Source organism: Channa argus, chromosome 23, assembly GCF_033026475.1.
Source record: "Channa argus isolate prfri chromosome 23, Channa argus male v1.0, whole genome shotgun sequence".
In the NCBI taxonomy this organism is placed as follows: Eukaryota; Metazoa; Chordata; class Actinopteri; order Anabantiformes; family Channidae; genus Channa; species Channa argus.
The window spans coordinates 10,950,505-10,975,314 of NC_090219.1; the positions used below are offsets into that span (position 1 = coordinate 10,950,505).

A 24,810-nucleotide genomic window follows, 5' to 3' on the forward strand; every position below is an offset into this window, starting at 1 on the left:
ATGAGTCACTGCAGCTCTCGTCACATTCATACACATAACAAAATGGCCTGCGAGTGTTCACCAGAACCACTGAGACGTCGAGCCGAAACACACTTTGCTACATAGGCAGGAGGGATGGGAAGTGAACCACTGACCACACTCACGTTGGTCACTAATGATGTTCAGTCTTCATGTGGGTATAACGATACACCGTGATCACAGGGCCGACACAGCTGCACCTGTCAAACCCACGAGCTTCCAGCAAACCACTGCACCACCAAACGTTGATCCCACTAAAAAGGTGAGATTCCTGTTAAAGTCCAACGCAAAGGGACCAAAGCATGTTTACAACTGTGTTACACAAAGACACTTTGTTACAGTTTGGGTACTGAGGTAATTGTTGTGGTTTTAAAAGTGGAATATTGTCTCATTGTTTCTGGATGCATCACTGATGTCACTGTATCAATACGCAAGTGCTACTGATACATGGAGAATGTGAAATTTGATGACACCATGTGGGGAACAAAGGCGCCATCTTGTGAGGTGCAGCTCAGCCCGTGGTCGATACGGTGGAGTCCTACTTGCCGAGCCAGTGGGAACAGAACTGCAGGGAATCCTCACAGCATAAACGTAACACACTGCTTTGGTCTGAAATGTGGTGAAGCTGTGGGGGAGAAAAGGATCATAAAATTAGAATATAATGAACTTGTACTTCAAATGTTTACCTTTCATAAAGTATTTGTGGAAATGTCCCTCAATTCCACCACTGGTGCTTTTTTCCGTTTCATGACATTTATGCCTCCACAGGAGCTGCAACATGAGCAGCATCACTGGATGCACTCAGGTCCCCATGTTGTGGCAGCGCTCAGCAAACACACGGAAACGGGCCTGAAGCAGTAACAGCACCCGACCTGTTGTTTGCTGTACTGTCACAAACACACAGTTTAGGCCCAATGTTCACTGAGAAAACAGACACAAACCCTCCTGATTTCTTCTTTTCGTCTGCATCTCAGACTGAACAGTTTCAGATCCTAAAACGGAATCCAACATAAAACCCCGGCAACCTGAGCAAACACAAAAAGCGGACATAATACCAACGAGGCCAGTGGGGAAAACTATTTATTGCCTTAGTGTCAGGAAGCAGTATTTAGGGGGGTCCTAAGTGCAACAAGGGGAGGGGGACACACACACACACACACACACACACAACTGAATGATAAGCTGAAAAGAATGTTAGATCAACATGAACTGAACGAGTGATTAACAAAAAAAGAAAAAAAGTCAGTGGAACAGGTGAAAACAACTGTGATGAGTCTTGAAGCTGGAGAAAAAAGGTACAACATACGTAAAAGTCCACGGCAGGAAGTGAATGTGAGGTCCAGATCATGACACTTGGTTGCTTCATCCAAAAACTACCAAAGTGACTTTATCAGTGTCAGAGACACTAACTCCAAATTTAAACCTGAGACAAATTGAGTTTTCTGCTGAAGAAGAATGTGTCAAAGTGCCTGATCTCTCACTCAGAAAGCTACAGAAATCATGTGCTTACAGTCGTTGCCTCTAAAGGTTAAACAATTCAACAGGCTGAATGGTTTATTCCTTTCGAGCTCAGAATCTGTATCTGTTAAACCAGCAGAGTCTAACCGAACAATTATTCATTTGGCATTTTACAAATACACCGACAGTCACGGCACAGTTTGACGGCAAATCTCTGTTACAGGTGCGATGATAAATAAGCCGCAGGGTTTCTGCCCCCATGCAGATTCTCCATGAGGAAGGCCACTATCTTCCTCCAGGAATCTTCCTGAGCGCGAGAATGAGACACCATCTCTCCACCCCACAAGACCATTGCTGCAAAGACAAGAGGGAAGAGACGAAGTCAATTAATTAGTGAACAGGCAAAACTGTACAGTTCTGTGACTCCCGGGCAATAAAAAGATGGAGGCTGGTCTAAGGTTTTTTCAGTGCAAAGGTCAAGTTACTTATCATCCATTTCTTATTGAACTTGATGCACTTAGCGTGCGATAGCCTCGTCTCCCATTGGAGGTGACAAGCTGTCCTTCTCTCAAATACTCCAGATACTCCTCACTTGTCGAGAATCGACATTAAAAAAAAATATTATGGCATATTTTCTCAACAATATGGAAAGAGTTGCAGAGAAGTTTATTATTAAATTGTGTTTCAAGCACCGGCTTTAAATGCATTCAAACAAAAGCAGTAAGAAAACATTATACTGGTGACTTAAAGTCGCGTGTCAGGAGTAAAATGTTCTACCATCATTGTGAAGTGGTCAGCAACACAGACTGACATGGAGCAAGACAGACAGACGTGAACGTGTGTTAAAAAAAAAAAATGACATAATTGCACATTATTTGCTAAAATATTCAGAATAACCCTTAGAATATTCCGAGAATGTCGTCCATGAACTGTTGTCGTTGCTGCCGTTTACACCTTCAGAGGTTACAAGTGAACTTACTCTTCTCCCCTGTCAAAACTGAGCCGAAGACGCTGGTTCGGGTGTGAGGTGTGTACGGGGGTTCGATCAGGTGACCCGTGTTTGGGTACGAAAGGATGGTCAACAGGTGGCCGTTCCCCGCCCGCTCCATCATCTGCTTAATCTGGGGGGGGGAATGTTTCTTACATCTTCACACTTCGTATATAATTTGCTGGTGTCCCCCCCTCAATTACCACATACTCTTCTTAAGAACTTTCACCTCTCACTTCCTTTCTCTCCTGCCATCAGTTTTTCTCAGCTACCTAGAGCTCGTCATCGTGTAGATACACTTACGTCCATTGCAGACTCGTAGGTGGGCCAAGTCTGGTCGTCCTCCCCTACAACGAGCAGCAGAGGACACTGAAGTTGTCCAACCTGCTCAGAGACAAACAGCAACAACCCTTCAGATTCCTCCACCAGCTGCAGTTTCAAGTCTTTATACATCGACTATCATCACTTTCCTGATCTCAATCGGCTCTGAGAGTTTTAAAAGACATATTTCCCTTATTAAAAGATAAATTGATTATTGGCTGTACTTACGTCCACTTTGAGCATTGGGTCGGTGGGAATGGGCAACAAATCACGGGAAATTATCTGCTTCTCCTCACTGAAGCGAATGTTTGAAGCATTTCTAATTGGACAGAAAGCAGAATTGTCTAAGACGGGACAAATAAGCACTTTAGCACCTGAGGGGAACATATGCAGTATTGAACAATCTCAGCTGACTCTCTCCCAATATTCAAAAAACTGCTGAAAACTGAACTCTTCCGCATCTTCCTATGCACTTAAATCTATTTAAATTAAAAAAAAAACCCTTTCTGCTCTTTCTCGCACTTGCATCTCGTGATCTGTGAACACTTTTCAGAAAGGACTTTGCTTTGATGTTTTCTCCTTGACTTAGATTCTTGCTGCCTTGTACATCACTTATAAGTCGCTTTGGATAAAAGCGTCTGTTAAATGACTAAATGTAAATGTTAAACATATGAGTCAGTCAGTCTCCAATAAAAGCTCCTCTGTGGAGTATTTATGTTTTGCTCTTCCCAAACTATGTTGGTGCATTGCCTCACTTCTTGGCATGTTACTGCCCCTTGTAGATCAGTGGAGAAGCATGAGAATGACCCACCAACTTGGGCCAACCAATGGTTAACGCTGCCACCTCACAGCCAGAAGGTTGCTGGTTCACGCGTCCGACCTTTCTGTGTGGAGTTTGCACGTTCTCCCCATGCTTGCTCGGCTTTCTTCCGGCTACTCCAGTTTCCTCCCAAAGGTTGTTAGGCTAATTGGTGACTGTAAATGAGAATGGTTCTATATCTGTGTGTGTGTCTCTGTGTTAGCGGAGAGACACCCACACAGTAGGATGGACTGGTGACCTGCGCAGGGTTTACCAGTACACAGGCTCCAGCCCATCTGTGACCTTGCATAGGATAATCAGTTGCAGATGATCGATGGATGGAGATCGGAATTAAACTACTGACCTTGTGGCTTTCGAACGACAGCTACAGTCACCCCACAAAAACTCTATCACACCTTTAACTAAAAGAAAACAGTGTTTCACCAAAGCTCAACTGTGGCACTGACTCATTTTACCATTTAGTTATTTGGCTTTTATGCAAAGCAACTTATAAGCGCAGCAAAACTTTAAGTCAAGCACAAAAACTTACAAAGTGCTATAAGAAGTGTTTCTGATTCATGAGATGCAAGTCCGAGAAAGAACTGATAGGATTTTTTTTAAAGATATAAAAGTGCACAAGAAGCTACAAGAGAGTTCTGTTCGTAGCAATTTTCTGAATATTAGGAGTGAGGCTGCTGAGCATGCAGAGTTTGGTAGTGAAAAAAAAAAACAAAAAAACAACAACAACAACTTACTTTTTACAGTAAGCAAAGATGTCTGCCACAGATCCTTCCACCGGCTGCACATGACTCCCACTAATGCACACTGCACATCTAGGCTGACAGAAACACAACCCCAATTCCAAAAAAAAGGTGGAAGGATGAGTAAATGCAAATAAAAAACAGAATGCGGTGATTTGAAAATCCCATCAAACCATATTTTATTCACAACAGATGTTGAAAGTGACATATTTTATCATTCCATGGAAAATGTTAGCTCATTTTGAATTTGATGGCAGGAACACATTTCCAAAAAGTTGGAACAATGCGGTGTTTACCGCATTGTACCGCTTTTAACAACTGTCTGTAAACATCTGGGAAGTGAGGAGACCAGGTGCTGCATTCTTGTCTGATGCAGGCTTCTAGCTGCTCAACCATTTGTTTCATGATGCACCAAATGTTTTCTATTGGTGAAAGGTCTGAACTGCAGTCAGGCCAGTTCAGCAACCAGACTCTTCTCCTGCAAAACCGCGCTGTTGTGACGGATGTGATGAAATTTGCGAGACCTTCCCTGAGAGAGACGTTGTCTGTTGCTCTAAAACCTCTATGTACTTTTCAGCATTGATGTGTGAGCTGCCCACAGCATAGGCACTAATGCAGCCCCACACCATCAGAGATGCAGGCTTTTGACCTGTCCGCTGATAACAAGCAGGATGGTCCCTCTGCTCTTTATTCCACAGGATGCAGCATCCATGCTTTCCACAAAGAATTTCCAATGTTGATACAAATGACCACAGAACAATTTTCCATTTTGCCTCAGACCACTTTAAAATGAGCTTTGGCCCAGAAAACACGGTTGCGTTTCTGGACCGTGTTCACGCATGGCATCGTCTTGTGTTCCTGAGCCCATGCAGTGATGTCAAGTAGAGAATAATGCCTTTTTAAAATGGGTTATGTTGAGGAACATTTTTTCTAAAATTGTTCCACAATCGTTTGGTGCAGTTTGTCACAAATTGGTGAAGCTCTGTCCATCTTTACATCTGAGAGGCTCTGCTTCTCTGAAAAGCTCCTTTTAGCTCCCTCTTCCAACTTTTTACTGCCATCAAATTCAAATTTAGCTAATTTTTTCCCACTTTCAATATCTGATATGTTGTTTGTGTTGTGGATGAAACAGTATTGAGATTTGCGAATCATTGCATTCTGTTTTTATTTAAGTTTTACACATCATCCCATCATTTTTTTGGAATTGGGGTTGTATTTAATATACATAAATTCAAGCTCAATCAGCTGAGAATCATTATAAACACAATACGTGGAGAATTTCAATGTCATAAATAATGTCATTGTTTCATTGACTGATTTTAAGCCTCGTGCTACTGGTGGCCTGACTCCCAAAAGTTACATATAGTAGCTTTAAAAAATATCTTACTTCTAATTTCTAAACGTAGCTGCACTCGATTAAGATAGTGGAGTAATGATGAAAATTACTTTCAGTCATTGCTGTCTTACCTTAACAACCTGGGAGTAAGCAGCAAGTTTGAGGGTGATGCTGGTACCAAGGGAAAGACCCAAGACGGCGATTCTGCTGCTGATGACATCAGGATGCTGCTGCAGGACTTTGTAGGCTGCCTGCCGCAGAAAAACATGTCCAGAAAACAAGCTCCTACTGGAGGCACTGTACATGTCTAACACGTCAGTCTAGAGTGTCTTACTGAAAAAGTAAGTGAACTGGAATTTCTAACACTGAATTAAATAAAAATCCTTTTCAGTCCTTTATTAGATTGAATTAGGTTTAGCTTTTTAGAATAAGCATGCAGTTAGTGAACGGATGGATGAATTGCCTCCAGGAGTCAGAGCCCCGAGTAAAAGCTACAATTATTGTCCACCAATTGAATTAAAGGACATGGTAACTAAGTACAGGAACGAGTCTCGAGGCCGCAGTAAGTATTTAAGGATTCTGTAGTCTTGGGATACAAATGGGATTTACCTCAAAGTACTCCATGCCTGCCATATTCCCCGTTTTCTGCAAATGATTACAGGTCAGATAGTCAAGGGCCATGGAGGCAAAGCCATGGGAAGCCAGAAGCGCTGCACGGTACTCCATCAAATTCACCCCACCACCCCACAGATCCAAAATGCCAGGGAAACGTCCAGGTCCTTCCCACAAGTCAAAACATGAAAAACATTTTGTTTTCATTTCACCAGTTTTCTGTATCTCAAGGGGTTGACACCCCTTTCAACTAATTGCCCACTTGCACAGCCTTAAGAGCTGCATATCATAAATGCTGGGTCTTGTTTGTTTTCTGAGAATCTACTGCACCTACTGGTAACTTTTTTGCCACGTAACAATAAAAAAATATACTAAGAACCTGGATTATTCTGGTTAGTCACATTGTACTGCTATTATTTTTGAACAACCCTGTACCTCATTTATTCTTATCTATCTTAGTGAAATGGCTTTGGGTGTCACTTCTGTTCTGTTAGTCGATCCACCACTTCAACAGCCGGACTCCCCCAGGATATAACAGACTATGCATCACCATAAAGTCTTGTATGTATGGCCCCTGAGGAAGATTCTTATTGCCTGACTCCTTCACCTTTCTGTATTTTATTCGTAGAAAGTGCCCATCTGTTGTAGTATAAGAGTTATGAAGTAACGGATGTCTTTTGTCCTTCTGACCACAGACTGAACAGGTGCCCGTTTGTACAAAACAGTGTCGGATCTAAACTCAAGACTCTGGTCCTACCTGGGGGCAGGAAGAGGGTCGCTCTCACAGAGAGTCCACCCTCTGAGATTGAGATCCTGCGAACACCAGGCGCCATGTACCAACGCTCCACCACCACACTGGCCAGAGGAATCTGCCCCACAAAACCCTCAGTCTGGTGACCCTGGTACACTGAGATTGTGACCTCTATGGGAGTCTGGACGTTCTTCTTCCTAAGCCTGAGAGACGATGGGAAAGAGCCATCTCTGATAATAATAACTATTTTATAATAGTTTTTCCTCAACAATTGTGGCCTAGTTCGTCTACCTGAGTCCAGGTTGGCTGCCTGGAACTGGACTGAGGCTCCAAAGTAGACCCACCGGTTCCACCCCAGAATATGTCCCACCAAGACTGGGATCCTCAGCAACTGTAAAGTAAAAAGTTTAAAAAAATTATTTCTCATTCATTCAATGCAGTGTCAGATCAAATCAAATGGTGATTTCTTTTCCCCCCCAAACATTATTAATTCATTCTCATTAGTTGTCAAGTTGTAAATATTGAGTCATGAACCGTTCACAGTCCCAGTTGCGTTGGCAGTGTGGTGAGCAAATGCCTGCCAGTAGTGACCATCTTCACACTGATGGAGGGAGTGAACAGTCAACTGGAAACCAGGGGGGACCTTCTGGACCAGGACAATGAACTTCTCATCCACAAGCCCTCTGGACGGGTGGACCGACAGCTTCACACAACACTTTTCCCTGTCCATTCTAAACAGGGCAAAAACATGAGGTTTTTTAAAGTATTAGTAATGTTCTTTTTTTTTTTTTTTACTAACATGTCTATGTTGAATGCAATACATTCCTCATTTGGCAGCAAACATCTAGTTTATTTACATCACTCTTTCCTCAACATTCCTCTTGAATTCTACATAAACTCAACTTTAACAAGAGCAAAAACTTCTCTGTAGTGTCACCGTTTGTTACTGTAGAAATCCTGAAGACAAACGTATAAAACTGAAGCTGGTTTTGCTATTTAATACATCATCCCTCTGAATTTCTGCAAACAGTTAACTGTACTTTTTTGCACTTATGAGGATCTTTTTTTCCACTTTTGTGCTTGTTATTACAATGAATGCAAAACACTTCTCAGCTCCAGTTATTGTTACAAGTCTGTATAAATGAAATGTACTTAAACTCATAATGGCATCTCAGTAAATAGGATTTTAAAAGACTTAGTGTTCAAGCACACAAAAAAGGACGACGGCCACTTCTTCAGACTTGGTATCAGGTAGTTTGCTGTGTTTAGATATGACAGTTGACCTTTGACCATACAAAGGGTCAGCTGCAGCCTAAGTCTCCTCCTACACAAACAACAGGGATCCCGGTGTCAGTGCATTACACGGTGGCCTGTTGGAGAGATGTTCCAAGATGCCATAAAATTCCCCAACAACACTGCTTTTGATAGTGGTGCCGATCCAATGAATGAAGGGTTTTCAGTGCAGATCTGCTTAAATTTGCACCTCAAATCTTTAATAGATGAAAGAAACAAACAACTACTGGAACGGTTGTATCGCAGATTCTAAAACTCCGTCTAAGTTAATTATTTTATCAACTCATTTGCCAACTGTGATTCTCAAAGTAAAGAGCAGCTTCTATTATAAAAAGGTACATGATGCACTGGAACCTTTACCCAAGTAAAAGTACAAATATAGTAGCATCAAAATATACTTAAAGTACCAAGAGTACTCATTTTGCAACCACTTTATGTACCTATACCTCGTTAACCCTTAATGCTGTCATACAGCAGCATTTATTAGTTTATTAAGTTTTGTTTTAAGAATCTGAATCGTAGTGGAGGGTGGAAACATTTAAGAATAAGTTACCGAGTACATTTACTTAAATGCTGTAACTTTTCACCGATGACCAGCCACATCACTAACACCCCCTGGTGGATTTCACGTTGTGGCCACTTTATTAGGTACAGCTCTGAAATCTAACTAATACATGATCTGCCGTGAATTCTACTTTTCCAATGTTTTCATTTCTCCGTTTTTAGGTTGAAACTGTCAGAAACGCGGAGCCAAGTGGCGGCGAGAGGAAGTAAATTAATAAACAGGTTTAGTTAAGAAGAAAAAAAACCTTAAGAACCAACAAGAGATCGCTCGTAAGACGACGATATGAAAAACATACAGCACGTTACAAAAACACCCAACACGAATATGAAACGTAAACTACAAATCCGAAATGAACAATAAAAAAAAAAAAACTGAATCTGACCAAACCTCAGATCGGGAACAAGCAACAGAAATAAAAAAAACAAGAGTCAGGAATCCAAAGACACATCTCAGGTAAACCAGGGAACAAGGTGCAACGTCCAGGAGTAAGACAGAGGGTCTTGCGGGGGGATTGTGGCGACAGCTGGGTATAAATGAACCAGGTGCAAACTATCAGAACGATGACTGGTGGAATTCAACATGAGGCAGGAAGCAGGGAAAGGGGGCTACAAAATAAAAGTCCGGGGCAGGAAGTGGAACTGAGGTCCGGATCATGACGGAGTCGTACGGGATTGTAGTATATTGAGCGATGGTCCTAAAGTTTTGGCCACCATATTTAAAATAAATGGAATAGATTTTGTAAATGGAAGATTTAAAGGCATTACACATTTTTTGCTCTCAGATTGCCCAGCACAAAAAAAATAAAGATTACATTTTTTTGGGTTGTACAGCCCAACTGAACGGGTTTAGTTTAAACATGTGTTCGCTAGTTCTGGCTGGTAAAATCTAGGTCTGTGTGTCACAAAACGAAGTAACTGACAACAACACAACTTACGTGTCACAGTAAGCAAAGATGTTTGCCACAGATCCTTCCACCGGTTGCACATGACTCCCACCAATACACACTGGACATCTGAGCTGACTCACACATTTAAATATACATGTTAAATATACATAAATTCAAGGTCAATCAATATAAAACAACACATTATGAGAACTGCATAATTGATTTTCGTGAGATTCATGCTAGTGCTGGCCAGAGAAAACAACTGGCTTTAAAAATATCTTAATTCTAACGTCACTTTAAATGTAGCTGCACTCGATTAAGCTATTGGAGCAATGTTGAGATGAAAAAAATTACTTTCAGTCATTGCTGTCTTACCTCAACAACCTGGGAGTAAGCAGCCAGTTTGAGGGTGATGCTGGAACCAAGGGAAAGCGATTCTGCTGCTGGTGACCTCAGGATGCTGCTGCAGGACTTTGTAGGCTGCTACTGGCTACTGGAGGCACTGTACATGTCTAACACGTCAGTCTAGACTGTCTTACTGAAAAAGTAAGTGAATCTCTGTACCTGTTTGTAGGTTTACTGACCCATAACATTAAAACATAACCCTTTTTTTGAATGGAATAATGGAGATGAGTAGTTTAGCTTTGGGTGGATTTTCAAGTGTCACATTACAATATATTAGATGCTGTGTTCTTAGTATTTCAAAGGAGGGACTGTAAATGTATAACACATCAGTCTGGAGGGTCTCTGTGAAAGTGAGTTAATCTCTGAACCAGTTCATGGGCTTACTGACCAACAACAGACAAACACTAGAAGGCAGATCCCTGAGGACAGAGTTGGGATTTCGTAACACCAAACTAAATCCAAATCCTTTTGAGTCCTTTATTAAATAATTTTTTTTAAAAAGTGAAGCGAGCATAGCTAATGGATGGAGGATTTGCCTACAGAACAGAATTGTTGTCCAACAAGGGAAACACATGCTAATGTAAGACACAACATTCCTGGTATAGGACTCTTTGGCAAAGAATACATTGGATTAAGTGGAGAAACCCTTTTCCAGAGGTTTGAGGTCAGGAGCACAGTGACCTCAACATGTTTGAAATCACCGGGATTTTTCCTAGAACACGCTGTCTGTCCAAATTGAGTAACCAGTCTTGGTCAGGAAAGTGACCAGGAACCGTGTAGTTACTATAACAGAGCTACAGAGTACAATAGGTTAATCAAGCGGGAGTTTACTGCCTTTCTCTATTTTGTATAATTCTAAAAAATGTTTACGGTTTATGAGGTCATCAAAAACATATTGTACATAATTCAATGATTATAATGAAGTACATTGTACTGGCATTATATGGCAGACACATTAACCCCTATCTATGCACTTCTATTCAAAAGGAAAAAAGAACTCATCTAAACTGAAATTGCAATTGCTTCAAATAAACACCTTCCTTATTTTCATGAAACAAACAATTTAATAACTGGTTTTAACACTTTTGGCAGCAATAACTTCAAGCAAGCACTTCCTATAGCTGTGGGTTAGACCTGCTCAATGTTCGTGGGAAATTTTGGGCCACTCTTCTTTACAGAGCTTAGGAGGTCTGCAAATGGTTCACCTGATCTCCATCCACAACATCTCTACTGGGTTGAGGTTTGGGCTCTGGGAGTATCGTGCTTGCTGACAGGCACCCTGACATCTTGTACCTGATACCTTAATAAACTTGGGAATTCATTCTTCCCTCCACAATGGCAGGCAGTCCAGGTCCAGAGGCAGCAAAGGGCCCCCAATACATGATGCTCCCTCCCATCACACACTGTTTTCATGTCGGTACGCGGTTCCCTTTTTTGTACCCTGTGTGTGTTCTGTGTGTTCTTCCAGGTAAATTCTACTTTAGTTTCATCTGTCCACAAGACATTTTGTTATTAGTGCTGTAGAGTGTCAAGGTGGTGTCTGGCAAACATGATGCTGTTTTTGGAGAGCAATGGCTTCCTCTGTGGTTTCCTACCATAGACATGAAAGATCATGACTGGGTTTGATTAGCTTACAAATATTGTGTTTATTCAAATGTGTAAAGCTCAGATCACATTTCATGAGCAATTCATGCAGAAAAGCAGAAAATAGCAAACAGTACCATTACTGTTCCTCGTGACCATAGATGTGCTGATAACTGAAGACAAAGACACATGACTGAGGACATGGTCTGTAAAGAGGTATCCAGGTTTCCCCCCAGTATGTGCTACCATTTCACCATTTCACACTTACAGTAATTTCCAGTATTGGTCAGTGCTATACAAATAAAAATGATTTAACATAACTGTGAGTAATACAATACTTTCGACAGGGAACCATTTATAGCTTTTTAATAGGTTTTTTACGTCCAGAAACAGCAATGCCCCCAAATATCTCCTCTTGTTGTCACCTTAGAGATTTGAAATTGAGGCTGCACCGCCACCATACAGATTCTCCCTCAGAAAGACCAGGATCTTCTTCCAGGCATCTTCTTGAGCGCGAGAATGTGCCACTGTCTCTCCACCCCACAGACACATAACTGCAAAGACAAGAACCAAGAGAAACTGAACCTTCACCTTAAAGCAGCTTGTGTCGCGGTCTAAACGTTCCCCGTGTGATGGCTCACCTACCCATAATAGATGTGCCTGTTGTCACTGTTCTGAATTTGCTGGCTCGGGCATGCGGCGTGTACGGAGGTTCGATCAGGTGACCGGCGTTCGGGTATGACAGGACAGTCAGCAGGTGGCTGTTCCCAGCCTGCTCCATCATCTCCTTAATCTGGAATACAGGAAGATGAAAACATAAGATCAGGTGGTTGGATATTATATTTTTACTTTTGGTCAAATATTAATAAAATACATTTTAATTATTCTATTTTCTAAATGAATCGTACTTCTAACAATCCCCGTACACACACTGAACCCAACAAAACTCTATTAGCTCTACTCCCAGTTTATGTCTGTCAGTCTGCAACCTGGATTCATTTCTCTGTGTCTTATTGCCATAATGTTCTCTGAGCAGCCATCATTTCACCAGGCAATGCTGCACATGTGCAGCTGACTCACCTGTTACACAGCACTGTACAAACTAATAGAGGGAGGTGTGATGGGAATGCAGCTCATGTCCGAGTCAAACTTTATGAGACACGTGTTAGAGTAAGGATCATAGTGGGTCTGTGTGGACTGAGTTCCACCGATTACCCCACAACTTTAATATAAACTCCTCAAAACAAATTCATAGAAAGCCAGTTGTGACTTGGTTATGTCGACCTCTAACAAAAATCGTATTAGTTGCATCTGTATACAAGTTAAATTAAATAGATTTTGTTGAAATTCTTGTGTGTAAACTTGTATTATGAACGACATGTTTTCTACGGCAAAAAGCAGGGAAACGACTTCATCACCCGTTTGCTCTAATTCTAAAGCTCCATGTTCTTGACAAAAACATTTGAGAAAGGTCATTTCAAAATAAATTTAATAAAACAGCTTGTGGTAATTCAAACAATGAATTATTTGAATTTCATTGAGCCAATTAATTTTCTCAATTTAACCGCTAGTCTACACACCATATGGTTCCCTGTTATCCATACGTCATTTGTTTTTTTTTGTTTTTTTAGTATTTTCAATTTTGGAATTCTACATATGTGTTTTCAGTTTCTCTCATCCTGCTTTCTATCCTAAAATCAAACCTGTAAGATCATTATGGCTGTAAACTTACATCCACTGCAGAGTCATGCGCGGGCCAGTTCTGGTCATCGTCCCCTACAACCATCAGCAGAGGACACTGGAGTCGTCCAACCTGCTCAGAGACAAATAGCAGCAGCTTTTAATATTTTTTTAAATCCCTGCATCACCATCTGTCACCTGGAGGAAAAACACTTTTTTTTGTAGATTTTACACCGGAAAATATTAATAAAATACCAATATTTTTAAATCAGAAATGTAGCTATAATAAATGAATAATACCAGAAGACAGACATTTGCTTTTGACGCTGAAAATACAGTTAAGAATAAGACTAAGAATAAAACCAAGAATAAGACAATAGGCTTTCTAGCCGGCGATACCCACGTCCACTTTGAGTGTGGGGTCCGTGGGAATGGGCAGCAGCAGATCTCGCCAGATCACCTCGTTGTCCTCATTGATGCGAGTCTTCTGTGAGTTTCTAATTGGACAAAAGAATTTTGACTGATGATGACTTAACTCAGGCTCGCGTCAGTTCATCTCCTGCACTTATTTCCAATTCACTTTGTATGTATTTATATAAATGTACATTTCACTTGTGATTCAGTTTGAACACAACTTTAAAGTTTCACCGAAAGTGGAGCTTAAAATATAAAATGAAAACATCAACATTCAGACTCGAAGTGGTTACGTTGTAAAAATGCTAACTGAGGTCAGAGCAACTTACTCGTTAAAGAAACTCATAACTTGTTCCACAGATCCATCAACCGGCTGCACATGACTCCCACTAATACACACCGCACACCTGAGCTGGGAGACACACACACACACTTTAACTATACAGAGGTCAGCAGAAAAATAAACATGGACAGAATTATTTTAAAGGATGAACAAGGTCCGAAAGCTACACAAATTCATGAGGAAGTAGGATGGAATTCATGTGGATTTGGCACAGTATTTTACCTTCCTGACGCAACCCCTCCCAATTTCTACTGGGCTTGGACCAGCACTGCACACCACTGGTGTTAGGGGTTCAGTGACTTGCCCAGAGACACTTCGACATATAGCCGGGGGATCGAACCACTCACCCTGGGGTCCGTGGACGACTGCCTTTACCAACTGAGCTACAGCCGCCCCTCGCAGGCATGCTACTGAATATCTTGCTCAATTTAAAAGTTAATTATTGTGGTGAGGCAAAAAAAAAGAGAAACACCAAACTTATAGGACTCGGACTGAAATTCCTGCCATCAAGGTGTTTTTGCACAAGGTACCTTGTGATTTATTGATTTGGGATTTATTGATGCCCATAGGAAGATTTTTGTTGCACAGCCACACACAGATAATGGCTCTATTATGGACGATGTATTGCCTTGACAAAGGACACGTCAACGGCCACCTCCAAACCCCAGAGTTCAGTCCGCTGACAACAGAAAAAAAGCAATGGGGAGGTTTGATGTAAAACACAAAGTCAGACAGGTGAGCTGGTGACAGGAACAACCTGTCATGACCTTTAAATAACCTATAAATATAATTTGCCTTCGTGTGGAGCTTTTAAGTTGCTTTTAAGGAGCTTGTTAAGGTGGGAGGTGGGAACAGGGTGGAGTCCTCAAGATGTAAGGAATGTGACCCTATCGCTAGGTGTGGCCCTCTTGGTGGATGTGTGCAGTGGTATAAATGGCTTCACGTCCTCCTCTCGTCATAATCGTTACATCTCGATGACTCCATTCTCTTCCCACCTCCCACCTTAATGACCCGATTCAAGCCTACTCTAGTTTTTGTGCTATCACCTTATACTGTTTTTATGTTTTGTACAAACATTAAGAGTCAAACATTTTCTATGTTACAGAATGGTGAGAATAAATTACCTTTACAACTTTGGAGTACGCAGCCATTTTGAGGGTGATACTTGTGCCGAAGGAAAGGCCCAGCATAGCGATCCTGCTGCCTAGGATCTGAGGATGCTGCTGCAGGACTCTGTAGGCCGTCTGCAGCAGAAAAACCAGCTATTACATCAGAACTGCCGTCGCCACACTTTAAATATTTCGCAACACAGGAAGAAAAAAACAATCTTGGACTTTGCTTTCTGTCAATGGTTTTGAATTGTCTATTTATCTGATAGCGTTTTTCGGCTGTATTTCCTTTTTCTGAATTTGTGGTTCACAGCTGAAAGGTGAAGCCAAGTGAAGCAAATGTTTAACATGTCGTGTGGCAGGGAAATACATGTACTTTTCTGGCATTCAATTTTCTTTTGTTTCCTGTTAACCTAGAGTTCTTGGCAGTGTATTACAGCCTTGAGGTCAAGCATTGATTTGAAGGCTTTACTGATCAAACTCAAAGCTCTAAAAGTTGAGGCCAGAGTACATTTTTAAACTTGAATATCTAAGTATATACAGCATAAGTTATTCAGCATAAGTAGTAATAACAGAAGCATGAACACAGCTTTACACAAGGTCAAACCAATGCACGTGATTCTGTCTGGATTAAAGCCTCAATGAAAATTTCATTTTCAGCACTAGAGCCTTTCTGGACTGACTGAATGAGTGTTGTCTGTACAGGTGAATGAACTTCTGAACTTCATTTTTTATGAGTCTGCTGACACAAAAACACACCTGCAGATAACAGGAACAAATCCTTTTATCTGCAGCCATGAACTGATCAACATGGCTCAACATGACACTGACCCTGAGTGTGATTATCTGTGTCTCATCCATAAACAAATGATTAGAAACCATCGAGCACAAAAAATACAAAAATGCCAAACAATTTTCATTTGAACGTTTTTGAGCATATTGCAATGTATCAATCATATTCAGTAATGACAGAAGTTACATATTGTAGATTTGAATTAAACAGAATGTCTTATAAGACAAAGATCATAATTGTTTAGCTTTTTGTGTCAACTATTTTAGTAGCAACTAATGTTAGAGCCAAAAACAAAGACCAAAGTGTTTTTATCTTTTTTTTTTTTTTGCGTTTTTCATATAATAGAATAAATGTGCAGGCGTTTGATTGAAAGACTAGTTTTCATATATTACATCAAAGGATTAAATTCAACACTTAACTAGCAGCAAATACTAATAACTTTTGTTTAATATGTAAAGACTGAATAAAGAAGTTTAACTTATTTATCTGTGCAATAAAGTTATTGTAGGTAAACTATTAAAACAGACCTTTACAACGTACCAATGTTGTTGTGAAATTCTGCTCTCTAGTCAACAAAAGATTAAAAAGTTAGTTTGGGTTTTAGCTCAATTACCTCAAAATACTCGTTGCCCACCATCTTCCCTGTTTCCAAGGTGATTTTAGAAGTCAGGTAGTCGAGAGCCATGGAGGCAAATCCATGGGAGGCCAGCAGCGATGCACGGTACTCCACCAGCTTTCCCCCACCCCCCCACAAATCCAAAAGGCCAGGAAACGGTCCAGGTCCTTCAGACAAGTCACAACAAGGAAGTCTGTTTATATGGTTAGGATTTATTTCTACAACTTTAGAAAACCTTTCTGCTTCCTGGTTAGTCGGCAACTGACAGTACACAATGAATGTGAAGCAGTTCAGCGTGTAAAATGGTTTTCCAGATTCAAAAGTGAAGCATCCCCTGTAGTTTTCACCCAAATTTCTCTTTCTCTGATTACAGAGAAATTTCTCTCATTACAACTACTTCAAGAGTCAGGTGCAGATCTGAGCTCCACAAACAGGACTCTCCTCTGGTCCTACCTGGGGGCAGGAAAAGGGTCGCAGTAAGTCCACCCTCTGTGATTGGGACTCTGCGGACACCAGGAGCCATGTACCAACGCTCCACCAACACACTGGCCAGCGGCACCTGGTCCGTGAACCCCTCAGTCTGGTGACCCTCGTATACTGAGATTGTGACCTCCATGGGAGTCTGGACGTTCATCTTCCTCATCCTGAGCGAAGATGGGACAGAGTTATATCAGACAGTGCTAAATGGGTTGATTTGATCATTTTGTTTCTGAGTCGTTTTGCCCTCGTTGGTCTACCTGAGTCCAGGTTTGCTGCCTGGAACTGGTCTGAGGCTCCACAGTAGACCCATTTGTTCAACCCCAGAATATGTCCCACCGAGGCTGGGATCCTCTGCAACTGTGAAGTAAAAGGTGTCAAGAATTATTTCTTATTTTGATTAAATTGAAAAATTCTAAATCTGGTTTTAAACAAACATTTTTCTACAACTCAAACTTTATGAAACCTCCAAACATTTCTGAGCTAATTTCCTTTAATTCTCTAGGTCTGTGTACCATTCACTGTCCCCGTGGCATCAGCCGTGTAGTGACCAAATGCTTCCCAGTTGTGTCCATCTTCACATTTATAAAGGGCATGGACGGTCAACTGGAAACCAGGGGGGACCTTCTGGACCATGACAATGAACTTCTCATCCACAAGTCCCCTGGACGGGTGGACCGACAGCTTCACACAACACTGTTTCCTGTCCATCTTGAACTGAGCAAGCAGATACAATAAACAGGGACAAATACGTCAAAACATGGGCAAAGAAAAAAACAACTTTTATTGTGCTGTAATTATTGTTCTAATCAGAGAAGACAATAACGTAAGATGTTGAAATTTACTTCTCCAGACAACATTAATCATTTACCAACCCTTTTCATGGATGCCACATCTTTGCGAGACCTCCCCTTTCAGGGTCACACTACCACCACCCAAACAGATCTCAGGCCACATAAGAGGAACCAGCAAAGCTACATATGTTGATGACAAATGTAGCCAAATATGGTCATTTATAGATCCCACAAAAAACATAGCTTATGTAGTCTTACTAACATGCATTTGTATTTTCCGCTCTGCCTTATCCATCCATATATCAGCTTTAGCCACTTTGAAAACTCACTTACATGGAGAAAAAGAGTTTACAAAAAGAACAAGTTCGTGTCAGAGACAATGTTAGCTGGCACTGGGAGACTCACAAAATGACATAACAATGTGTCCTTGGACTGTGGAGTACAACTAGAGTACTTGGAGGAAACTTGCGCAAGCACAGGGACAACATGCAAGCACCACAGGCCAGGAGGGATTGAGACCCGAGACCCCTCTGGTGGTCATCTGCCATCGCCCTTTTATTATACTTTCATTTAATAAATCAAATAGCACATTTTTAAAGAAAGTTGCAAAAACACAAGTATCATTAATGAACATAAAATTTACCTATTTGATTGCAGGGTCCAATACAAATAAATATCTTGTCACCTAGATAAATTATTAGCATTTTGCATGTTTTGAACAAGGCTTTATGCAACAAACATACAGAGGTCGGTTTGTAAATTAAAAGAAGTTTAACATGTTGCTCTACATAGCAATATCTATAAACTTACATATTCTTCTACAGGTTCACAGTGTTCATCACTGAATTCAAATCATCAGCCTTCTGCTTCTCACCAGAGCAGAACATGTCCCACACATTGATTTGGGATGCACCTCCTGCTGCAGCCCTCTATCCCATTTTTGTCCAGGATTATGAGCACCTGGGTGGGGCCACACCTGGTGGGGTGGGATTCAAACCTACTGCCTTCTGCATCCCAACCCAACGCTCTACCACTTACCCACCAGATCTTGATCTTGAGTGGCCCAATCAAACCACAGACCTAAATCCTACAGTGGTTAAACACAACATCTGCAGAGAGTCCTGATTGTGGCAGATCACAGGTACAGGTGCAGAAACAACGGTACTAATGACTTATTACAGTCTTTCTGCAGGCTACTGTAAAACCTGACCAAAATGAGTGGCTGTAGCTCAGGTGGTAAGGCAGTCATCCACGGATCACAGGGTCAGTGGTTCGATTTCTCTAAGTGTCTCTGAACAAGACACTGAACCCTCTAACAGCCCATTCCCATCCCCAGCTGTGCGCAGAAAGGAAGTCTTTTTTTTTTTCGATAGAATAGATTTTATTGCATAGGAAGTTGTGGAAGAGTTCTGAACTCACGGGATAAGTCGAAAGGACTGTAAAACCTGACAAACATGTAAAGATGTTTTTAATCAACTTTTTAAAAATGTGGGGAAAAAACACAGCAAAAATAGCAAATGCGGCTGTGGTCGGTTTAAAAATGTTTGGATCATCTGCATCTGTGTCACAAATGTAAACAGGAGCTCAAAGTCCAAAGAAAAACTGTTTTTCCCCAAACCGCAAAAATATTCTTTATATGAAGGTCACGTGCATAAATGAGATACTAACTCACTGTGGAGGCAGACGGAGCTGGTTGGTCGTCCGTCGGCGTCTCCTTGTCTTGCAGGTCTCGGAGTCAAACTCGTCCCAGAGTCTGGAAACAAGCTGTGACGGACATCGTCTTATTCTGTAGGTTTATTGGCGGATGGCAGATCAGCGTAGAGGCGCGTTTCCGCCGCCTAGTGGCTAAAAGTGGAGCAAAACATTGGCAGAAAAATAAAACATTTTCTATTATTTCTTTGAATTATGTAATTAGGTGACTATAAACTCACCATGATGCTGTCTCTCCTTCCTCCTCATAGAAACTATCCTCCAAAAACACATGTTACACAGACTTTTGTTGATTATAATGTATGTATAACCCCGTTGACTGTTATGAAACTTTATGAGGAGCCTGGTATCATCCTGTGTGACTTATTACCAACACACTCTTGGATCTGATAAAGTTATCTGTATCATTAATGTCCCTGTATTCTGGCCACACCTTATCCGTTGATCCATTAATCAAAACTCGTCCACACCTTCCTATGCACTTAAATCTATTCTATCTGAAAAAAAAAATCTTTTTTTTAGGATTTTGCTTTGATGTTTTCTCCCTGATTTTTTGCTGCCTTGTTCCTCATTTGTAAGTCGCTTTGGATAAAAGCATCTGCTAAATGACTAAATGTAAATGTAAATAATCCTTCTAATTGATTTAGCCTCAGTCCCACTCAACAAAACCTGCATCTCAGCTGTTTGGGTTTTATGTGTTTGCTTGGTCAGTATATCAGCACCTTCATTTTCCTCCACTCCTACAACACCATACAAGTAAATTGTCAAAAAACCTTTTTGTGCAACTTGTAAATTGTATATAGTATTTTGCCTACATGATGCTGCAGTCCTGATGCGTGTTCATGTGGCAGTTACTCTCAATCTATTGGTCGGCTAATCTTGAGTTTAACTGTGACAAATGCTGACAAATGATCTATTGTTCTCTTTCTACTGTCTACTTTGAACTGAGGAATGAAAATAGTTTTCTACCTTTACATTTCAACCCAAATGTAATAAAACATGTTTTGTTGTGTTCCGATGGTTTCACATACAGTCATGGCCGATTTACATTTGGATCAACTTGGGCTTTTTGGCTCTGTATTCCATCATGATGGATATGAAACAAAACAATGAAAAGGGCCCAGAGGGCAGACGATCAGCATTTAAGGGTTTTGCCAAAAGTAATGAATGAATCAGGTTGAAGGTGTACACTTACATCCATTGCAGACTCATAGGTGGGCATGTTCTGTTCATCCTCGCCTACAACCAGCAGCAGGGGACACTTGAGTCTTCCAACCTGCTCAGAGACAAACAGCAGCACTTTTTCAGTTTCTTGAGTTTTGTCACCTGAGAAATTTTATGTGATAATGTTTTCGACTCAGTACTTCTTTGCATGGTTAAGTTTCTAAAAACATTTTACTACATTTATTCATTTGTATTTTTGAAGCCAAAATGTATTAATGTCATTCAATAACAGAAGAATATACAGTGAATTTAAATTAGGTCGAAGTAAAAATAATTCTGTGTGGTTTAGGAAGCAGTTTCTGGTCTGGAGTGAAGGTGAAGGTGAATGAACATTTGAGCTTTGTGGCTGACAAACACACACAGGGTCAGTTTCACACTCATGGATCTTCTGTGGACTTACTTTCATTAATGTTTAAAGTTCGAAATGTTCCACTAATAAAAATATACTATGGGACATGTTACATCCTGCTGTAAACCAATCACATTTACATAAGTGTTCGGTTCATCTGTCAACAGGACAGCGACCATAAGCAAACAGCCAAGATAATAAAGTAGTGGCTACAGGACAACTCTCTGAATGTGCTTGAGTGACCCGGCCAGAGCCCAGACTGGAACCAGATTGAACATCTGTAGAGAGATCTGAAAATGGCTGTGCACCGACGCACCCCATCCAACTTGATGGAGCTTGATAGGAACTGCAAAGAAGAAATGGAGAAACTGCCCAAAAATAGTGACAAGCTTGTAGCATCATACTAAAGAAGACATGAGGCTGGAATTGATGCTAAAGGTGCTTCAACAAAGTATTAAGGCTGTGAATACTTATGTACATGTGAAGTTTTTTGTTTTTTTTTTGTTTTTTTTTATAAATTTGCAAAGATTTCAAACAAACTTCTTTCACATTGTCATTATGGGGTGTTGTTTGTAGAACTTTGAGAAAATTAATGAATACATTTTGAAATGAGGCTGTAACATAACGAAATGTGGAAAAAGTTCAGAGCTGGGAATACTTTCTGGATGCACTGTAAATTTTAAGAAAAGCCAGTGGTGGTTTTGTCTCCCTGCTTTAAATACATCCTGTTTAAGACTCAGGTGCAGGTCTGAGCTCCATTCAGGGGGCATCTCCCTCCAGACTCTATGCTGGTCCTACCTGGGGGAAGGAATAGAGTCGCAGTGAGTCCAGCTTCTGTAAATGGAATCCTGCGGACACCGGGAGCCATGTACCAACGCTCCACTAACACACTGGTGGAGGGCATGAACGGTCAGCTGGAAACCAGGGGGGACCTTCTGGACAATGACAATGAACTTCTCATCAACAAGTCCCCTGGACGGCTAGACCGACAGCTTCACACAACACTGTTTCCCCTCCATCACAAACTGAGCGGGAAGATAAAATAAACAGGGACAAATAACATCAAAACCAAGAAAGAAGAAATTTGCTTTCTCTGATTATTGGGAAATGGAGTTTAAATGCACTTAAAGTTACTGGCTACCTGCTTACTATCAATCCGTGTATACACGCAGAAGACAAGTAATGGGTGTTCCTCTTTACCTTGGACTTATTTTGGAAGCATAGCTTAAAGAAACAGAAGCTGTCAGAATAAAAAACAAATCCCTAGTGAAAAGTGACTTATTTAGACTTTTGTGAGACACTTTGTGTTAGTTTCATTTTGACGGACTTAATTTAAATATCAGGCCGTAATAATTTCTCCCTCATTCAGCTTTTCACACCGCTGCTTCAATTGAAAAGCTGCTACACATCTGCAGCCTTTATATGCACATGCTCTGATTCGAAACCTGGTAACACGTATACGTGGCAGAGAAAGCAGTGTCACACCAAGCAGGCACGTTAATCGAGAATTTATCCTCCAGAAGAGTTACAGAGATATTTGCTTCACGTAACCACTTATTGATTGATAAACCACAGCAGAATATCCAATCAGTCCCATATCAAAGGCCACACTTTTTAAAATTAATGAGGGAGTCCAAAACATTAGAACCACCTCTTAACATAATGCACTCCAGTACAACTCCACCACCCACTAAGACCTTAATAATAAATACATTTTAACTGAAAAACTGAAAAATTATAACCTTGTGAAAATGGAATTCATGACAGAGCTGCTGTATTGGATTATATCAGATTATACTGTTGCCTTTCGTATTTCAGAAGGTTGAATTCGTATTAAAAAAGATCTTAGATAAAAGCTAACAAACTAAAACAAATTTAAAAGAAAAAATAGGAGGTGAAATTAAAATGTTAACCTTAAAAAACTAAAGTAACAAAACAAAATACAAATCACCAAACTGTTTGGAGTCTAAAACTAAAATACCTGTTAGAGGTAAAACACAGTTGCCGAAGTCGAGCCACCAGTTCAGTTCTGCAGAGCAACAGAGCTTGTTTATGCCAAGTTCGTGTATGTGGCACTCGATGTGGTTTGTGCCCTGTTTAGCAAGAATTTGTAGAATAAATATTTGTGAGTGGGAGCGAGTAATTGAACTCTCTCTGAAACGAATGTTCCTCAATTTTAACAGCCAAATAAGATTTGAATGAAGGCAAGAAAAACACAGTGATTTAATCAGACATTTACATGTTGGTTAGATTTTATAAGGTACATGTTGGTATAAGGCAACTAAGGGCCAGGACTCGATGCTAGAGTGGTGCATAAGACAAGAATGGGACAACATTCCCCTAATAAAACTCCAGCAACTGGTCTCCTCACTGCCCAGACAGTTGTGGAAATAAGAGGGGATGCTACATGATGTGGACATAAATTGTGGTTCATAATTGTACTGTATTGTATTGTACATAATATAACACACTGTACTGTGTTAAATTCTTAAACCAAATACATAAAAGTTTTTCATGTCCTTTAACATTATCCGTATGAACTGGTGAACTTAGGCTCACAGATTAAGAGTGTAAGTGCAAAATAAAAAAATAAAAAAAGAGAAATGACTACGACGTTTTGACTCTAAAGCAAAAATACGTAAAAGAGGTAAAACCAGATAAATGGCAGCCAGTTCAGTTCTGCAGAGCAAAGGAGGCCAAGTTAGTCTCTGTGGCACTTGACATAGTTTGTGCCCCTGTTTAACAAGAATTTGCAGAACAAATATTGTCAGTGGAAGGGAGTTGCAGGGCGAACACTCACTGGATCGAGTGTTCCTCCGTTTTATCAGCCGAATAACATCTGAATGAAGGCAAACATCTAGAAGCTCTTTGCCAAGAAACACAAAGGCACTGACGCTGATATAATGAAACATTTAAAACTGAGCCGGAAACCTTTCCCTGTCCAGCAGATGTTAGTCCTTTAAAAATCTCTCCTTTTCCTTTCGTAACAACTCTTTTGAGTGTATCCTCATATGTAATATGTAAACCTCCCTAGAGTTAATGATGTAACTATGACCTGCCATAAAAACTCGTATTAAAATACAAAGAATTTAAAAGAATATTTCACTGTTAAATTCTCTCCAAAACCCAATAATTTGAACAAGAGAAAAGAAACAACAACTAAAAATAATTAAAGCTTAAACCATAAAAACACTGATGTAAAGTTCATTTAGTATTTATTTAGGATGTGTGTGTGTGTCTCACATTAAATATTCCTTCCAAGAAACTTGACATGTTTCAAACTCCCAACAGTATAATTTTGTTTGTAATTAATTTGATTTTAAATGCCACAGTAGTTGTTTTAATTTCTTACTGGTATGGTTTCATTTGTCTCTTGCTTGATGAAGCATGTGCTTGCATTTCATCGTACTGGTGCATGTGAACATAAGCTAAAATGTATTCTTTTTTTTAAATAATTGTATAAAATAATATCTAATAGAGTGCCCTAGGGCTGATGTAATTTTTTAGGCCAAGTTAGCATCTTC

At 40.5% G+C, this 24,810-nt stretch overlaps 2 protein-coding genes across 10 annotated transcripts; both read right to left on the reverse strand.

Moving 5' to 3' along the window:
- Nucleotides 1–266: 266 nt before the first annotated feature.
- Nucleotides 267–9,906, reverse strand: LOC137108567 (peroxisomal succinyl-coenzyme A thioesterase-like). 4 transcript variants are annotated; one of them, XM_067493321.1, is made up of 11 exons: nucleotides 9,837–9,906; nucleotides 7,579–7,775; nucleotides 7,336–7,435; nucleotides 7,051–7,247; nucleotides 6,291–6,460; nucleotides 5,813–5,932; nucleotides 4,340–4,422; nucleotides 3,014–3,104; nucleotides 2,768–2,848; nucleotides 2,456–2,597; nucleotides 267–1,830 (listed from the first exon to the last, which is right to left on the reverse strand). In XM_067493321.1, the coding sequence occupies exons 2-11, from the start codon at nucleotides 7,772–7,774 to the stop codon at nucleotides 1,694–1,696; spliced, it is 1,317 nt and encodes a 438-aa protein (XP_067349422.1). In that variant the 5' UTR covers nucleotide 7,775; nucleotides 9,837–9,906; the 3' UTR covers nucleotides 267–1,693. The 4 variants fall into 4 exon arrangements, with proteins under 4 accessions (XP_067349422.1, XP_067349421.1, XP_067349423.1 ...); XM_067493320.1 differs by lacking the exon at nucleotides 9,837–9,906 and adding an exon at nucleotides 9,290–9,499; XM_067493322.1 differs by lacking the exons at nucleotides 5,813–5,932; nucleotides 9,837–9,906 and adding an exon at nucleotides 9,290–9,501.
- A 1,908-nt stretch (nucleotides 9,907–11,814) lies between these two features.
- On the reverse strand, nucleotides 11,815–23,394 carry LOC137108565 (peroxisomal succinyl-coenzyme A thioesterase-like). 6 transcript variants are annotated; one of them, XM_067493315.1, is made up of 16 exons: nucleotides 23,268–23,394; nucleotides 22,085–22,311; nucleotides 20,909–20,989; nucleotides 20,745–20,788; nucleotides 19,676–19,848; nucleotides 18,085–18,183; nucleotides 17,725–17,926; nucleotides 17,470–17,569; nucleotides 17,186–17,376; nucleotides 16,730–16,899; nucleotides 15,339–15,458; nucleotides 14,201–14,283; nucleotides 13,861–13,954; nucleotides 13,510–13,590; nucleotides 12,423–12,570; nucleotides 11,815–12,331 (listed from the first exon to the last, which is right to left on the reverse strand). In XM_067493315.1, the coding sequence occupies exons 6-16, from the start codon at nucleotides 18,091–18,093 to the stop codon at nucleotides 12,204–12,206; spliced, it is 1,326 nt and encodes a 441-aa protein (XP_067349416.1). In that variant the 5' UTR covers nucleotides 18,094–18,183; nucleotides 19,676–19,848; nucleotides 20,745–20,788; nucleotides 20,909–20,989; nucleotides 22,085–22,311; nucleotides 23,268–23,394; the 3' UTR covers nucleotides 11,815–12,203. The 6 variants fall into 6 exon arrangements, with proteins under 6 accessions (XP_067349416.1, XP_067349415.1, XP_067349414.1 ...); XM_067493314.1 differs by having other exon boundaries at nucleotides 20,683–20,788; XM_067493313.1 differs by having other exon boundaries at nucleotides 19,935–20,788.
- Between the last annotated feature and the right edge of the window lie 1,416 nt (nucleotides 23,395–24,810).

Bases quoted from the DNA above. Each gene is read 5' to 3' on its own strand.
- LOC137108567 (XM_067493321.1), bottom strand. From the start codon at position 7,774: ATGGACAGGGAAAAGTGTTGTGTGAAGCTGTCGGTCCACCCGTCCAGA. The intron at 4,423-5,812 runs GTAAGACAGCAA...TGTTTCTGTCAG, and splicing joins CTTACTCCCAGGTTGTTAAG to CCTAGATGTGCAGTGTGCAT. The intron at 2,849-3,013 runs GTAAGTACAGCC...GTCTCTGAGCAG, and splicing joins ACCCAATGCTCAAAGTGGAC to GTTGGACAACTTCAGTGTCC.
- LOC137108565 (XM_067493316.1), bottom strand. The intron at 15,459-16,729 runs GTAATTGAGCTA...TTTCTGCTGCAG, and splicing joins TGGGCAACGAGTATTTTGAG to ACGGCCTACAGAGTCCTGCA. The intron at 12,332-12,422 runs GTAGGTGAGCCA...TTGTCTTTGCAG, and splicing joins AACAGGCACATCTATTATGG to TTATGTGTCTGTGGGGTGGA.